This window comes from Rattus rattus, chromosome 4 (genome assembly GCF_011064425.1).
Source record: "Rattus rattus isolate New Zealand chromosome 4, Rrattus_CSIRO_v1, whole genome shotgun sequence".
Lineage (NCBI taxonomy): Eukaryota > Metazoa > Chordata > Mammalia > Rodentia > Muridae > Rattus > Rattus rattus.
In genome coordinates, this window is record NC_046157.1 from 28688144 (window position 1) to 28706567 (window position 18424).

The 18424-nt window shown below is 45.1% G+C and overlaps 1 protein-coding gene across 3 annotated transcripts in view; it reads left to right on the forward strand.

Moving 5' to 3' along the window:
- Drd3 (dopamine receptor D3) overlaps positions 1-18424 on the forward strand; it is a 60657-nt gene that overhangs the window by 31105 nt on the left and 11128 nt on the right. For all 3 annotated transcript variants that reach the window (XM_032899286.1, XM_032899288.1, XM_032899289.1), the window contains one exon: positions 14634-14776. In XM_032899286.1, the coding sequence (XP_032755177.1) occupies positions 14634-14776 (143 nt within the window). The remainder of the gene's footprint in view (positions 1-14633; positions 14777-18424) is intronic.

Sequence of the window (18424 nt, forward strand, 5' to 3'; positions counted from 1 at the left end):
TTATGTGGTGGTATGTCTCCTAATTAACAACACCCACTGGAGTAAGAAGCTTTTCTGGCCAAGATTGGAAGTGACACAAGTCTGTGGATACAAACATACATCTTTAGATAGGTATATTTGACAACACAACCCCTTAGAAAAGCAACATGAAGCCAGCTGTGGTAGCACATGGACTCTGGAGGCAGAGGCAGGCAGATCTCTGTGAGTTCGAGACCAACCTGGACAACGTAGTGAATTCTAGGACAGCCAGAACTACAGAGAGACCCTGTCTCAAAATCTGTAAAATAAATAAATGAGTGAAAAGAAAAGCGACATTAGTGGGGCCTCCCCTAGTGCCTACGACTACCCTAGTCTTGGGTTTTGTCAATGTTTCCAACACCAGGCGTCGGTATCCTCCTGTGAACCAGGAAGGTTCAGAGACATCAGTGAGCATATTTTACCTGGCCTGTCCTTGTAGTGCGCAGGGTCTGTCCCCGGACAAGGCCATTGCTGTCTCTTTCCCTCTGGCAGTCTGCACACCATCTTCCAGCAGTGTGAAGCCAGCCAGCTGGGAGGGTTTCCTAACCAGTTCAAAACGCATCTCTCTACATCCTGCAACCAAAGTGTGCGGTATCTTAGCAATGGAGACTTACTATATAGTTATGGTAGGCAACTATACCACCCATGGCAAAAGTCAGTGTTGTCTGGGCGTCCTCTAGGGCCTTTCTTACCTAACTCATAAAGGAGGTAACCTGATCCCAATAATGAGGTCTTTCCATGTCTTCTGGGAGCGTTATTCATTAATGTGGGTTGCCTCTCTTTTCTCAAACCCCACTTCTCACCCCGACCCCTGATTAAACCTTTAGCTCCCAGTATTCTCCCCCTGCTCTTTCATGGCATATATGCTCTCCCATCACCTATTAAGATTTTTTTTTTTTTGCTTTGATTACAAGATGGTAGGTTCCTAAGTGCCTTCTTCATGTGCACTTCATTTTGTTTAGCCTACACGTGGCACAGCAACTTTTTTAAATCTTTCTGTGTTTACTTATGTCCTTCTAAAACACTACACTAGCCATCGTAACAGCCTCAGTTTCCATGAGAGCCTTCTGTGCCCCGCCATGTAATTCAGATACCCTGAGTCCTCACTGTCACTCTGTGAGCTGCAGCCTGCCTTTTCTCACGTGGCTCAGAGAAGTGGCCAAAGCAGCAACAGCGCCAAACTTCCTTCCACGTGCTGAAATAAGAACCATAGAGTTGAAATGAACCTTTCCTATGGTAATACTGAAACCAAACCACCACACCAGATACTTTCTTACTGATAGCCCTTGATAAGCCATTTAACTGAGAAGGAAAAGTACTACAGCACTGGAAATAATACCACTAAAAGCGTGTGTTAAAATACAGACTGTGGGGGCTGGAGGTATGACTCACAACCATCTTTAATGGGGTCCGATGCCTTCTTCTGGTGTATCTGAAGAAAGCTCCAGTGTGCTCATATACATAAAATTAATAATCCTAATAAAATAAAATACAGAATGTGCATTCATAATTCTGTAAATATACCAAAAAAGATTAAATTATAGACTGTAGATGGATTAATTACATACTATGTGAATCCTTTTCCACAGCACTGTTAAAAAATAAAGTGATAGGAGTTTTATGTTTTTGGCTATTAATACAAATAGTGGGTTTGCCTTATTATTATCTTTACCAGCCTAGCCTGAACACCTATACTGGGCCTGTGTCCTTACCTCCTCAGGTTCTCCCTGTCTTGCCAATTACACAGCTTGAGTCAAGAATGCTAAGCTGAACACAACGGTTCCTGGCTAAGGTTGCCAATGCTCCTCCCACAAATGCTCTCTCCCTCTCTTCATGGGCATGAGAGACTGAGAGAGAGTTAGCTTCCAAGTGAGACAAGACGGAACCTGGTTGACGTCTCACCAGCTCAGACTCAAGAATTTTGGCACACCTGCGCCATGAAGATTGCCTACCGACTTAGTGTTTCTATTATTATAATAAAACACTGTGACAAAAGCAGCTTGGAGAGAAAGGTGTTTATTTCCTCGTATACTTGCAGGCTCATCCCTGAGGGAAGCCAGATGAGAAACTCAAACAGGACAGGGATCTGGAGACAGGAACTAAAGCAGGGCCATGGAGGACTCTGCCACCCGATCATCATTCCCAGGAGGCTCGGCCTACTTTCTTTTTATCAGACATTCTCGTTATTAAATTTTCCAATTTTATTTGTGTGTGTCGTGTGTGTGTGTGTGTGTGTGTGTGTGTGTGTGCGTGTGTGTCTGGTGTGTATGTGTCTGGTGTGTGTGTGTGTGTGTATGTGTCTGGTGTGTGTGTGTGTGTGTGTGTCTGCTGTGTATGTGTCTGCTGTGTGTGTGTGTGTGTGTGTGTGTGTGTGTGTGTGTGTCTGGTGTGTGTGTGTGTGTGTGTGTGTGTGTGTGTGTCTGGTATGTGTGTGTGTCTGGTTTCTGTGTCTGTGACTGGTGTGTGTGTCTGGTGTGTGTGTCTGGTGTGTATGTGTCTGGTGTGTGTGTGTGTGTGTGTGTGTGTGTGTGTGGTGTGTGTGTGTATGTGTGTGTGTGTCTGGTGTGTGTATCTGGTATGCATGTGTCTGGTGTGTGTGTGTGTGTGTGTGTCTGATGTGTGTGTGTGTCTGGTGTGTGTGTGTGTGTGTGTGTGTGTGTCTGGTATGTGTGTGTCTGATGTGTGTGTGTGTTTGGTGTGTGTGTGTGTGTTGTGTGTATATGTCTGGTGTGTGTCTGGTGTATGTGTGTGTGCGTGTGTGTGTCGGTGTGTGTGTGTGTCTGGTGCGTGTGTCTTGTGTGTGTGTGTCTCATGTGTATGTGTCTGGTGTGTGTGTATGTGTGTGTGTCTGGTATGTGTATGTCTGATGTGTTTGTGTGTCTGGTGTGTGTGTGTGTGTGTGTGTGTGTCTTGTATGTATGTGTCTGGTGTGTGTATGTGTATGTGCATGTGTGTGTGTGTGTCTTGTGTGTATGTGTCTGGTGTGTGTATGTGTGTGTGTGGGTCTGGTGTTTGTGTGTGTGTGTATGTGTCTGGTATGTGTGTGTGTGTATGTGTGTCTTGTGTGTATGTGTCTGGTGTGTGTGTGTGTGTTTGTGTGTCTGGTGTGTGTGTGTGTGTGCATTCCTTCAGTGGAGATCAGTGAACGACTTTGAGACTTGGCTGTCTCTTTCCTCCATGTGGATCCTGAGGGATGAACTCAGGTTGTCAGGCTTGGCAGCTTGTACTTCTTTACCACTGAGCCATCTTGCTGACACTCTCTTTTAAAAACAGATTTTGATATATTGATTGATTTTATTTGTATGGGTGTTTTGCCTGCATGTTTGTATGTGCCCTTGAAAACCAGAAAAGAGAATCAGATCTCTTGAACTGGAGTCATACAGACAGTGTAATTATTATGTCGGTGCTAGGAATGGAGCCTAGGTCCTCTAGAGAAGAACAGTCAAAGCCCCTAACCATTAAGCCACCTCACCGGGCTTCTCACAGCACCCAGGATCGAAAGCCCAGGGTGGCACCACCCACAGTGTGCTGGATCCTTTTACATCAATCACTGTGTGTGCAAGTCAATAACCTCGCTGATTTCTCTACAGGCCGATCTCATGAAAGCATTTTCTCAGTTAGCACTCCCTCTTCTCAGAGATGTCTGTGTGTGTCAAGTTGACAACTAACCAGCACACCTACATAGAGACAATAACATTCCTTTCTAATTGTGCTATTTCAAATAATGCTGAGGTAATAATAAACTCTGCTTGAAGCCAACGCACAGAAGACCTTTGAGATTAACCTTATTCTCCCCCAGGTGCAAACCTGTAACTTACTGAGAATCTATGAACAAGTAAGTCTGTTTGCAGTCAAGATGCATTTCTTACCCTTATGACTTATTATTATAAGAATCCCTTTGACCCTTCTAACCTACCGTATTAGTTACTTCTCTTGTTGCTATGGCAAAGTACCCAGCAAAAGCAACTACTTAAGGGAGGGTTTGTTTTGGTTCACGATCTGAGAGTTCAGTCTCTCTCGTAGGAGAAGGCACTACGGCAGGAGCATGAGGTGGCTAGTCACATTGCTCACACAGTTAGGAAGGAACAAGATGAATGCTGGCCCTCAGTGGATTTCCTCTTGTTTCCCCTTTTTATTCAGTCCAGTACCCCGCTCATGGGGATGGCGCAGCCCACATTCAAGAGAAGTCTTCCCTCTTCAGTTAAATCTCTCTGGAAACACTGGCACAGCCATGCCCAAGGGTGTGTATCCTAAGTGATCCTTAAAAAATCTGAGTTGACAATGACTATCTTGATGCAGTGTTTTTATTAATTCTTTCAGAATTCCCTACAATATATTTTGATCGTATTCATTCCTACTATTTTGCTTACCTCCTCAACCCCTTCCCAACTTCATAGCCTTTCTTTTGAATAACCCTGCTAGTCTGTTCTAATTGTTGTGGGGACATCCACTGGAATGTGGCCAACCTACCAAGGGCCATGCCTCCTCAGTTAGGGATGGGGGCTCATGAGCTCTTCTCTTCCATGCTAGAATGTGGACTGGGCTTGATCTTGTGTAGGTCTTATGCAGATAACCACCACTGCTGGGAGTTCATGAGTGTAGCTGTCTTCATGTCTAGAAGACACTGTTTCACTCTAGTCCTCTCTGATCTCTGGCTCTTAACATCTCTTAACATCTTCCTGCCCTTCCTACTGTAATGGTACCCAAGCCTTGGTGCTGACAGGACAGGACGTCAATGTCCCGTTTGCCATTTCTGCTGACTTATTCTCTGACCCTTGACCAACTGTGAGTTTCTGAATTAACTGTATCCACTGCACAAAGAAACTTCTCTTGTGAGGCATAAAGGCGGCACTAATCTATGAGTATAAAGGCATGAATTTAGAGGGACATCTGATACGATGTCTCTTTAACAGAATAATAGTGGTAGGTTTACCCCTAGAGCCTGTGAGCTCCCCATCCATTGGTCAGATTTACAGTGCCAGGCATTCACTTTCTCCTGAGGAGCAGGCCTAATTAAGAAGCTCTGGTTACCCCCATTACATATAAACGAGTATTGCATCCATGGGCATGTCCTGCAACACCAGTCATTATTGTACTTCACAAGGTCCACAGCTAGGTAAGACCATTATCGACTCCACAGCTCTGCCCCCAGCAGCCAACATAGCATCTTTCTGCCTTCTACAAGGAAGCCAGCAGAAAGAAAGTCTCCTGGTCAGTACTAACTTGCTTTCCCCATGTTCTGTGACCAAAAGTGTATAGTATCTTCAGCAATAGGGTCTTACCATCGAGTTTTGGTGGTCAACCAAGAGAAGAGGACAGTAGCCTAAATTGTTGGGGAGTCTTCAGGGAGCCTTTGACAAACAACTCAAAAGAGATATCCCACACCTAAGGCTTCTAAGATAAAAATTATCCTCTATATAGGGCAACTCCAATCAAACCTTTTATATGTGTGTATGCAAATATATGCAAATATATCAAATATATGTAAATTATATATATGTATTCATATATATGTGAAGCTTATGTTCGATATGGCCTTTTGTATTAGTCAAGGTTCTCTAAAGTAATAGAACTTATAGAATAAATTTTAAAATTAAACAAAGGAGATTTAGCTCTGGTCCAGCTAATCCAACAATGGCTGGCTATGAACAGAAAGTCCAAGAATCTAGAAGTTGCTCAGTCCATGAGGCTGGATGTCTTACCTGGTCTTCAGTAGATGCTGGAATTCCAAAGAGGTGGGCTGTAATGCCAGTGAAGGAGGAGACTTGCTCACAAGGTGAGAGCAAGCAAAGTACAAAAGCTTCCTTCTTCCACATATAGGCTTCCGGCAGAAGATGTAGCCCAGATCAATGGTGTGTCTTCACACCTCAAGATCCAGATCAAGGGTTGGGGATTTAGCTCAGTGGTAGAGCACTTGCCTAGCAATCGCAAAGGCCCTGGGTTCGGGTCCCCAGCTCCGGGGAAAAAAAAAAAAAGATCCAGATCAAAACTCCTTCACAGGTGCCCCCTCCATTTTTGGATTTGATGTCATTCCAAACATAATCAAGTTGACAAGCAGGAATAGCCATCACACTTTTCGAGCATCCTTAGTGTTAGTGATCGATCCCTCATCACATACCTCTTCTGCCCTCCCCTCTCTTGCTCTCTCCCTACTTGACCCTCCTTCGCCCACTCTCCCGTTTTTCTCCTTCATCCCACCTATGATGCTAGCTGTGGTGATGCCTGCTGGTAGGACATAGTGAAGAGGCACATGGAGCACAAGTCTGAGGTTAGCCTGGATGATGAATACTAACCTCATCTATGGTTTTATCTTACAAGTCTGTACTCCTCTCTGATGTATCCCCAAAACCACCCTATGACCTCATTTACCAAAAGAGGGAGGGAAGCTTTTAAAACCTTTAAACAATGTAACTTCAGTCATATAAAGACACTTAAACGGGACTCTTGAGCAGTCCACACTCCTGTCTTGGGTGTATACTGCTCTCTTCCTAAATCTCTCTTTCTCCTAATGTTTAAACTTAAACCTGTTATTATTTTTCCCCTATAAACTCTTAATCTGCTTCATACGGACTCAGACTGAAATTCTTTTCTGAAGTAAAGTCCAGAACTCAGGCTGTGCCTAGAAGGAGGTCCCTGAGAGAACTCCTCAGGCTGCTGGGTGGGGCTGAGTCACCTACAACCACAAAGAACATGAAGAAGAGTAGACAGAGTTCTAGAGAGACTGTGGAACAGCTGAGTCCTGACCTTCCTCTCTACCCCAATGAAAGTATGCCTGTATGTGCAACACACACACACACACACACACACACACACACACACACTCAGAGAGAGGGAGAGAGGGAGAGAGAGAGAGAGAGAGAGAGAGAGAGACAGAGAGAGAGAGAGAGACAGAGACAGAGAGACAGAGAGAGAGAGAGAGAGAGAGAGAGAGAGAGAGAGAGAGAGAGAAGTTCTGGGAACAGAATGCAGCTAGTGTTTCATTTGACTGAGTTGGTCATAGGAGGGCTGGCCCACCATTCTCCAATTTGCAAACGGACATCATTTTGCTCGCCACAGCCGTATTCACACACACACACACACACACACACACACACACACACACACACCACACACCACCTTTCACTACTTAAAACCCAACCAGTAAGAATAAACTTTGAGGTGTCTTCTGACTCATATATGAAAGCCCCCAGAATGCATAGCTCTCAAGGAAGAGCTATGCCTCCAATCTCAACGGGCCAGGGGCTTACATTTCATAATGGACTGTCCTCAGCAAACCTCAAAACAGAGCTCCCCACCCCCATTCTAGGAAAGAAAACAGGCCTCAGAAAAGCTGTCTCCATTCTCCTTCCCAGCAGTGTGCGATACACAGCATTAAAATCTGTTCATGTGATGCCAGATAGCTGGTCAATTCATTAGAAATGCAGTCATTCACACAGACCTTTGGTCTTCACACAATGCCAGTCATCAGCCTGACAAACTTGACCAAATGGATTCAGTACTTTTTTTGGTCATGAAGCCCTGGTCCATAATAGCAGGGTAGTAAGAGATAGGGGAAAAAAAGAAAGAAAGAAAAGAAATGATAAAAGGGATTTTGAAAGCAAGTAATAAATACTATTGTCATTAGATTCTTAGGCTTGGCTCTGGATGCTTGGATTAAAGCTGTTTTTTTCTCCTTTTTAAAAATCAGAGTGGGAAGCCCTCTGATCACAAGCCCCCACACCATGGCTCCCACATCTTCCCAGCAGGTCAGTCCCCTCCCATCGCATCCTGGGTCAGTGCTAACTCAAGGAGGCCGCTGAGAACGTGTCAGGAAAGGAGGACATGACCAAAGCGGTGAAAATTAGAGTCTTCGGAGAGGAGTCTGGGAATAATGCAACCAAATTCATTCACCAGAGAGATCTTTAAGTGGCTCTCAAATGGCACCCATCACACAAGCAAGCCTCCGCGCCTTTGCAGAGAGCACAATAGGTACCAGATGAGTCACAGGCACCTTGGATTTTTAGTTTGCATCTAAATAAGCACTTTATATTTGCAAAGGGCTTTCCAGTCATTTGCAAAAAGCTTTCTCCTTCAACAACTCCACCAGGGGAGTCCACAGAACTAAAGATTTATTGAGCCCCCTGTCTGACCAAATAAAAGGTGGTGAAAAGCAGCCTTCAGAGCTCTGGGCTCATTAAACCCAGGCAGGGAGTTAGAGTCAGGCCCTCCCACCCAGGCCGGGAGCTTCTCTCCTCTAGCAGTCACCGAGAGAACCCCCACTTGAGGAGAACGGATAACGGTAGCTTCGGCTGGACAGTCATGATATTAAGACCTTAATGAGCAATCGGCCACGTAGACCGAGAATCGGAGGGCGCTCCATGTGTGCTGAAGAGCCTGCTGTCCGTCATCACGGGTCCCAAACTAGACCCAATCTCCCAGTGATTTAGAGAGAGTACTCTCTAAATCGCAATAATAGCCCCCATTCTTGACAAAAGTTAGGGACCTGTAGAGGTCATGGCTGCAGTTCACTGCTAGAAGTATAATTTCCTATGTCCTCCATGTTTCGGTTATCCTAATTTGTATGGATGTACAGACAACAAAAACAAAATTAGCTAACATTTATAACACTCCAGCAAAGTGAGTACGTTGTCCCATCACATGTACACACACACACACACACACACACACACACACACACATACACACACACACGCGGTGGGGGTGACTAGATTCACAAAGCTATTAGGTAACAAATGAACGGAACCAAAAGTCACTGCCATCTTTTTTCCTCCCCAGGACTAGGGATGGAACCTACCATTTTGAATATGTTGAACTTGCATTCTTCCACAGAGCGACATCTCTAGGGTTACAGTAGCTACCATCAATTCTGTGATTCTCCTGCCTCCACCTTCACCCCTCGAATGCTGACATTAGAGGCTTACCAAGCCAGCTTGTGCAGCCAGTATCTCCTACAGTAACGGCCCTGGAGCCAGACCCTGGGGCCCTAGCTGCGAAGTCACACTGCCAAGTTCTACATCTAAGCCTTACAGCAAAGCGACTTCAGGCTGTTTGGTTCCTGTGTCTGTTTAACAGAGACATCAGTAACTACCTCAGCCCTTCAACAGTGGCTGGCACGGCACAAGAAAGCGCTCAACACTTGTCTGATAGATAAATTTAATGCGCACTACCTGACAACCAGGAGGGAAAGAATCACAATCATAAAATCTAAAACCACACGGAACAATCGTGGATCTCTTAGATTAGCTCGATAGTTTTGGCAATACAGTAAGAATCGCCTTTTAAATTGTATTAAAACAAACAACCCCCCCAAAAAAAAAAAAAACCCTTCATAATTGTAATCTTATTCAATAGCTGTGAACGGTCCTGTTAGAAAATTTGTGTCAGAAAACTCAAGCCACCCCGCTGTTAAGCCACTGAGCCGGATTTCAGACCCCAGCCAGTCCTAAGCCCCAGGGCTTTACGGAGTATACACTGACTGCATTCGGGTCGGCTGAGTATTCCACGGGAGAAAGGGCCGAAAACGCCAGAAGCTGGAACACAAAGAAGGTAGTGGGACTGGGAATACCTCCAAGGGAGGTGACCCTAGCCAGGGTTCCTTCTCCATCCAAGCCAGGCCAAGCCTGACCCAGCGCTTTGGCCTCCACTTGCCTGCGGTTGGCCTTCAGCTAATCGCTCAGAGAGGAAGCCGGAGGCTAAACAGTCTCCCTGGGTAGGAATGCAGGGTCCTCGCAGGGCTCCGGGAACTAAGGGGGGCGGTTTTCCCTCTCTGCCTCCCCACAGAGCCTCGAGAGCCCCCAGGTGAGTCGTGAACTTCTCACCCCGGCGGAGCTGGCGAAGTTCTTGCTGCATTTTGGTGCCCTCCAATGGTGGATTTTGGAACAGCCTCGAGGAACAGCCACCCACCTACGACATGCTGGGGGGCCTCATTTATTCTAACGGTTTAATCGGTTAAGAAGAAGTAAAAAGCATACTGTGACAATGAAAGACTGTAGTCTTGTCTCTCATCTCTTACCCAAGTGAGCACGAAGCTTTGACAGAAATTCTCCCTAATGCAGACTTTCCTCAGACTTGTCTAATAAGATACATTAGATGTTAAAAATACGTTTCTGGGCTTTACTTTAGAAGTACCGCATGGAAACCACTCGGGGAATAGCTTGGGGATGTGCATTTTAATAGTACACCCCCACACTCCCCAACCCCCATCCCCCCATTCCCCACACCCCAACATACTGGCACTTAGCAGCATCAAGCTACTTGGGGAAGTTCCGTTCTGAGCATTCACACTGGTCTCCCAAGTACAAACAAGTGGGACACTCTGACTTTCTCACCAACAAACCCTTGCTTCCCTGCAGGACTAAGACAGCCACATGTGCCTTCGAGAGGGAATGGGGTCTTTGTCAAAGACACTGGCCCCAGAGATGACAGACCTGGCTTGGCAGCAAGCACTCCAGAGTGAAACTTTGGGTCCATTCTGCCTTCCCTGAAGCTGGTTCCTCTCATAAGCAGAGTCATGTTCTGTATAGTCTCTTGCTCATTGAAATAAATAAGCATTGAAAGATAGTATAAGAAAGCATACCATTCCCGCTAGTGTGCTAGAACCACTCTGGTGAGAGCAATGTTCTAGGAACGTTTCAGGTTGGTTATCAAGCCTTTGGTGGTGGTTTGACATGAGCGGTGGTGGGTATACTTACAGGACAGAAATTGATGCATGTTACAAATTAGGGCCGTGTGTGTGTGTGTGTGTGTGTGTGTGTGTGTGTGTGTGTGTGTGTGGAGAGAGAGAGAGAGAGAGAGAGAGAGAGAGAGAGAGAGAGAGAGAGAGAGAGATATCGCTCTTTGTTAGCACATCACTGAATATTTAGCATGGATGGATTCTTTGATGTCTCAGGATTTGCCCCTGTTAATGTCGGTGTGTGATGTCTTTATTTGCAATTTTTGTAATAAAATTTATATATAAAAACGTAAGTATAAAAAAAAGGAAGACTTTGCCTACAGCAAGTCCGCGCCGGAGAAAGTAGTCACATCTTTCCACTCCCTAGCCTTCATCTAGCCGTAGCAACCATTTCATAACAGCAGCCGAATTTAAGTCGCAGCCCCTCCCCCAGAGGCTCCTGGGGTCACCACAAAGTGAGCCTAGTGACCATATTTGATTTGGAGCCCGAGCGGAAGAGAAGTCCTCGGACTGATAGGCTTGGAAGGCCACCAGGTGAGGCATGCTGTGTAACTGCTCCAGGAGAAAGGAATGGGACTTTTAACAGGACTCAAGAATCGTGTTTCTCCCTCTTCAGAAGGAAGTCACTAGCTTTCATCTCAAGACTCACAGCAGTCTTTAACTCTTGGAAAGTAGCTACATACAAGGCAGAGGTGGAACGCAAGCAAAGGACACACACGGGAGAAACAGGCGACATCGCGCAAACCCTGCTTACCCAGCATGCACCTTGCTCTCCCTCAGCCCAAGCTTTGAGATGCACATGACAGAGTAAGGAGGCTCCTGCCTTAAATCTGGCATCCTGCTTCCCTGGAAACCGAAAAGACAAAAATCGTGGGTCTACATTTAGACCCATAGCTAAAGCCCTGAGCCTGGCTGGCTCAAGGCTGACTACTTGCTTCGTACATGGACCTCTGGGGAATACTGAGCTATGCGATGCTGTGAGCCATTTGGTAACCTAAACCAAGTGGCTCATCTCTTTCCGTCAGTGAGACGAGTTCAAGGACGACTCAAGACACCGACACTTAGGATGTTGGTGCCATTGATGGGCACTGAAACACTGTAAGCTCGAAGTCAAAAGTAACTATCTGAGAGATATCATGGAGGCTACAGTTGAACTCCCAGGGAGGAGGCAGGATAACGGACTGGACAAAGACTATGGAAAAATACCCACCAACAGACGGGTTTGGCTGAAGCCATGAGTACACGCCAGGAATCAACAGAAGATCATGTTCACAAAGGAAGTTGAGCCCGTGCTGTGTGTAAAAGAGGAGTCAATGACAGTATATTTATTTTCTGCTGTGGGGGAACAAATTAACCCACTTTAACCTCGCAATCCCTGTAAGTCCAAGCACTGCAGAGTACCGTGGTTTACAAGACAGAGCCCAAGGTGTGAGCTTTTCTGAACCTTAGAATAGTCCTCCTCACACTCAGGTTGTCAGTAGGACTCAGTTTCTTACGACTGTAGCAATGTGGTTCTCACTATCTTGCATGTTACTACCCAGGCTTCTCTGGGCCTCTTGCTCTTCTGTGCTGAAGAGTAAACTAGGGCAGTTGTGATGTTCAAGGCAGGATAATTCTCACACTTTGAAGCTCTTTGACTTTGGGAACAACTCGGCCCCTTTTTAAGGTTCACCTGATAAGGTCAGGCTTTCCCAGAACAATGTCCCTTTTGATTAACCCAGAGCCGAGGGATTAGTAATCTAGTCACAGAGGGATGTTACATGACACACAGTCTCTCCCGTGTACAATGGGAAGGGATTATACACAGCAGAATCCTGGAGTTCTTCTGTCTTGGAGATTTTAGCTGTGGAGGTGGGGACGACATCATGAAATTGGTGTAAGCACCCTGGTAGCAAAGTCCACCTAGAGAGTAGAGCGTAGAGTGGCTTAGGCTAAGTGGAGAACAGATCACAGTGGATCGTTGACAGCCTCTTCTACTGCTTTTCTGCCCAGAACAGCTGAGTCCCTCTAATGCCACATGCTTGTCCCGGTTTCCCCCAACTTACCTCTTCTGTCCTTCTCCACCACCTCACACAATGCACTTCCTTCACGGTATCTTTCGTTTTTTTCTGGACATGTTTGCTTGCATTTTTTGTCATCCCTCTCCTTTTCTGAACTCTAAGCTCAATGGGGACAGGGTTGATGTCACTTACTCCAGTCTATCCATCCAGAATGGGGCCTGAATAGAGCGGGTCATATGCTATATATAGCGTACAGCGGAGGGGCCGGAGGGGGGGGGCTGGATAAACCCTGAATTGAAAGTGAAATGAGGAAGTAAGCAAGTGATGTGGAAAGGTCAAAGGGCAATCAGAAGGTCTGGGAGTTTCGTCTGGTCTTCTTAAAGAAGGAAAAAAAAGTAGAGCTGGGTGAAAGGGCGTGGGGAGCCAGGCTCTGGTTCAAGCATCTTGAGTGTGTCTACGGATGTCTGACAAGCAGTGGAAATGTGTGTGAAGAGTAACCAAAGAATAGACTAGCTAATGAAACTACGGGGAAGACTTTGACTGTGTGGGTTGGTTGGTCTTGATCATTAGTTTGATTGGATTGGGACCTACCTGTGAGATTAGAAATCCCTCCCCTGGGTATGTCTGCATGTGCATTCTGAGACCATTCGAGCTCAAGGGGTCTGGCCTGGTGCAGTCCACTGACGTCATGAGAACATGAATGGACTGTTGGAAGGCAATGGGACTGTGAAGGTGACGCCTACTTAGAGGAAGTAGGTCATCAGGGAAATGCCTTTGAAGGGTATTTGCTGGCCATGGCTCCTGCCTGGTTCTCCTCTCTGCTTGCTGGATGCTTGAGATGAGAAACCTCCTCTTCCACACAGTCTTACCACCACAGTGTTCAGCCTCACTGAACTCCCAAGGCAGTAGAGCCACTCGATTGCTAATCCTGTGAGACAAAATAACCCTTTCTCCTCTTAAGTGGTTTCTCTCAGATATTTGTCCCAGCCACAAAAAAGACTAACATACCATGTGCATGCAAAGTGGATTCCCAAATAAGCCTCCACTCGGATGTTAGCTCTATTTTCCAAACCTCTCTTAGTTGGAATGCTTCTTCCTCTGTGAGTAGAATGTATGCTCGAATACAAGCAGGGACACAGGACTGATGCCGTCTGGCAAAGTGTGGAAGAATGACACGAACCCACACCCGAAGTCTTCAGAGTGTGGGGCCTGTGAGTAGAAGGCAGGTTGTGAGTTATGCCGGGGTTCGAGAGGAAGGCCACCTCACAGCTCACTGCTGCTCTCTGTCTCTCCGTTGACTATTCTTCCTCCCTTTCTCTGTGGATCCTCCAATGAGTTCATCTCTCTTAGCCTTTCTGTTATCTCACTCAAACATTTTTCCTTCTTTAAAATATCTTTTTTGACAATTTCATACATGTATGCATTGTATCTTGAGCACACCCACTCTCAACCCATGCCTCCCCTACCCACACCCCCCAACACATTGTCACCTCGTTTAATGATCTCTCCCTCTCTCTCTTTCTTTGTATCTCACTAAGAGATTTTTCCCTCTCTCCCTCCCTCCCACTCCTCTCTTTCCTCGATCCTCTCCCTTCTTCTCCCACCCCCACTTTGTAATCCTGTGAACCCTGTGCTGCCTGCTGGAATCTTGACTGATTCCGTTGGCTTGGCCTTATGCAGGTCTTGTGCAGGTACCCATGGCTGCAGTGGGTTAATGAATACCATGCTATGTCATTGGTGTCCCATGACAGCATTCCAGAGCACTCCTCCCCACCATCCAGCCCTTACAGTCTTTCTGCTCCTTCTTCTGTAATCACTTTTCCTAACTCTCTTCACCTAAGGAACTTTTCTCTTGTCAAGTATTTCAATGTGAGTCGCCCTCTAGTAATCTCTTGCAACCACTGCTCCCATCATGCCTCACACCTGCCTTTACTCTTTCACAGGTACACAGCGGTGGTCATGCCAGTTCACTATCAGCATGGCACCGGGCAGAGCTCCTGTAGACGTGTGGCGCTCATGATCACAGCTGTGTGGGTGCTGGCTTTTGCTGTGTCCTGCCCTCTCCTCTTTGGTTTCAACACAACAGGTAAAAGTATTGCTTCTGTTTCCTGAACTCGTAAAGGCCACATCATTCCCGGGTGGCTGTGAGTGGTACCCATTCCAATATTTCCAACATATTCAGAATCAACATATCATAAAGCCTAGAATAAGTTATTCCCCAATAAGAATTATTCCGGACATTTGAGAACTAGTTCTGAAATGCATATTTTTATTAATATGCAAAATTGTGGGTTTGGTGGATGGTGCATAGTGCATCTGGATGAATGGATGGATGGATGGCAGTGTCTGTATCTGAGAAGATTTGAATTTTAACCATATGACACCAATCCAATCCACATTTACCCCTCGCATGATTTATCTTTTAGCCTCAGGAAATCCGTCTTTTGAATGAAAGCTATTGAAAATGCATAATGAAGAGAAAAGGGAAGGAAAATTCTATAATTATAATCTCAAAAAATAAAAGAAATATCAAATAGGGAAATGCATAATTAGAAAAAAGGGAAGGGGAAGTTTTTGCAATTATAATCTCAATTTTTTTTAAAAATAAATATTCAGGCAAATTCCAACTTATAAACATTCTTCCAGGCATTGTATCCTGAACAAATGATTTTAGAAGTCAGAGCACACACACTGAGGAAGACAGAGACTCTAGAATCAGAAAGTTCTAAGTCTGAAGCTGTCTGTTTCTCCTTGAACAAGCTACTGGAATCTTCTGAGCTCAGCTTCCTCACTGATAAATTTAAGATGGTAATACAGTGGTGCATAAAGGAACAACGTCAAATGTATATTCATTCAGCACAGTTAGTTACAAAGTTTTCAATATTTATTTTTATAAATGGCTCTGTACATACAAAAAGCCCCCAAAATTAATCTCTGAAGTTACATTATCTATATGAACTTTATATGACATATCAACATATGTATCGTCTTTCTTATTGCTGTTCAGAGTTATAACGAAACTTCAAAACTGTGATGTAGATTTTTCAAAGCAAACTCTTTTAGACTGGGACATAGTAGAACTCAAATGAACCAGTCCAAATGGACAAAATAAGAAATCTAGACTTAACTTTTTCTGTAAATAATTTTTAAACTTAATTTTTAAATGTTATGTGCATGCATGTATATCAGGCATGATGCTCACAAAGGTTAGAAGAGGGCACAGAATGCCCTGGAACGGAAGTTAAAGATGGCTGTGAGTCACCATGTGGGTAGTAGGAAAGGAATCAAAGTCCTCTGGAAGAGCTAAGCCATCTCTCCAGTCTGCAAATACTTCTTACCTTCCTCATTAACTCTAGCCTCTTATCCTACACATTGTGTGACTCTGCATCCTGTATAGAGGTTTCTGCTACATAACAGGAATTAAACTGGGATAGCATGTGCAAATGTGTCAAGCACATCCTACCTTCTCAAGGTCAGTCTTGTTTGTCATATACATTAAAGGTTAAGAAACCATGTATCAACAAATGTTTTCCTGGTTAACTCAAAAAAATGTTCACAAAATTTAGTGGGTTACCATTTTGTTCTTCATCACTCGTTACTTTGTTTTGTTTTAACTGAACGACACTTTAAACCCAGGAACTATGGTAACTATGGGAAACTAAAATACCTTTTGTGCTCACTGTTAAATGTGCCCTGTGGGTTAGTGAGAGAGCTAAGTCAACACATTACCTCGTGTCTGTGTGCAATAGCCCTGCATTGGACTCTCATATGGGAACTGAAGTTCACTGCCTGACCCAGGCATTGCTTACCTCCTGGCCCCCAGCACATGTCACCTGTGGGCTGAGCCTGCTTCCCCTACACATTCTGGGATGCTGGCAGAGATGATTTGACTCCTTCACACGGGCACACGTACCTCCATAGAATAGCTGAAACCATCTCCAGGTCTGACAGAACTCTCAGCTAATGTCAACATCTCAAGCAACGAGTGATGAGCTAATTGAAGCATGGTGACACCAATGACATCATTATTGTTCTAGAAACAAAACCCAGGAAAATCATCCCAGGGTTTTCAAATCGAGAATTGAAAAGAGAAGGAAAAAAAAAAAAAAAAAAAAAAAAGACGTGTGACCTAGCATGTGTGCAGCAGAAGACCCTACTGCTTCTCTTTGGGGTCTCTCTTTTACTTTGTGTTTTATGCTATTTTTTTTAAATGTGTGTTTGTCCGTTGGTTGGTTTTATGTTTGAAGGTCATTTTGTGTGACTTCATTTGTGAGACAGTATCTCACTAGGTGGCCCAGAAAGGCCTTGAATCTATAATCTGCCTGCCTTAGCCTCCTGAGTAGCTGAGATTATATGCTTCTGCAGCCAAGCCAGGCTGTCTCTTGTTTTAAAGTTTCTTAGCAACACTGTACTAAAACCTCCAATTATTCTCATATTGTGTCAAAGGCAAGGTCCATTAGAAGGACCCGGTAGGTGTTAGCTGGTGTCATTGTTGTGATTATGTAATGGAAAGTTTCCTGTGCCTTAAACTGCAAGAAGCATCTGCTGTAAGGACGATAGAAACAGTGGTGGCTCAGGGCTGGAGAGATGGCTCAGAGGTTAAGAGCACTGTCTGCTCTTCCAGAGGTCCTGAGTTCAATTCCCAGCAACCACATGGTGGCTCATAACCATCCAAATTGAGATCTGATGCTCTCTTCTGGACTGCAGGCATACATGCAGGCAGAAAGCTGTATGATGTATACATAATAAATAAATATTTAAAAACAAAAACAAAAACCAGTGGTGGTTCTCTGGGTGGTCACAGGAAAGATCAGCTGTCCCTTCCTAGAACGCAGATCAAGGAATTAATGAGCAGAACTCAGGCATAAGGAATTCAGCCTTGGGGTTGGGGATTTAGCTCAGTGGTAGAGCGCTTGCCTAGCAAGCCCTGGGTTGTACCCAGCTCAAAAAAAAAAAAAAAAAAAAAAAAAAAAGAATCCAGCCTTGGGCTCTGACACAATCTGACCCTCACGGTGTACCTTCTTTTTCCTGATGGATGTGAGCTTGGTCAGTGTTCTACTGTTGTGAAGAGACACTATGACCAAGGCGACTCTGATAAAGGAAAGCATTTAATTGGGGCTGGCTTGTAGTTTCAGAGATCTACATGATTACCATCATGGCAGGAAGCATGGCAGCAGGCAAGCATGGTGCTTGAGAAGTAGCTGAATGCTACATCTTAATCCACGGGCGGAGATCAAGACACTGGGCCCAGCTTGAGCATTTAAAACCTTAAAGCCCACCCCCCAATGGCACACTTCCTGCAACAAAGCCACACCTCCTGATCTTTTCAAATAGTGACACTTCCTGGTGACCAAGCATTTAAATATGGGCCCATGGTGGCCAATCTCATTCAAACTACCAAATAGCCCCTCCAGCAACTTCCCCATTGACAGGTTCATTCAAAAGCCCAGTACAAGTAACTCTTTCCTTCTCTGACAAGTAGTGGAAAGGTTCTCAGGTGTGGTCAATTCCACCTGACTTGGAGCATGCTGGACATCAAGAAATGTAACAAGAAATGTAACAAGAACTTTTCTTTGAGGCCGTGGCTTGCCATTGTGTTGCTGAACCATTAGAGGCCACAGAGGCAAGCTGAACCTCAGCCTCTTTGAACTTGGAGTTGCTCCTGTTCTTTGAAAGGGGGCAACAGGACATAGGCTTTTGGGTGGGAGAGAATTCCTGGGCTTCAGGGCCTGGC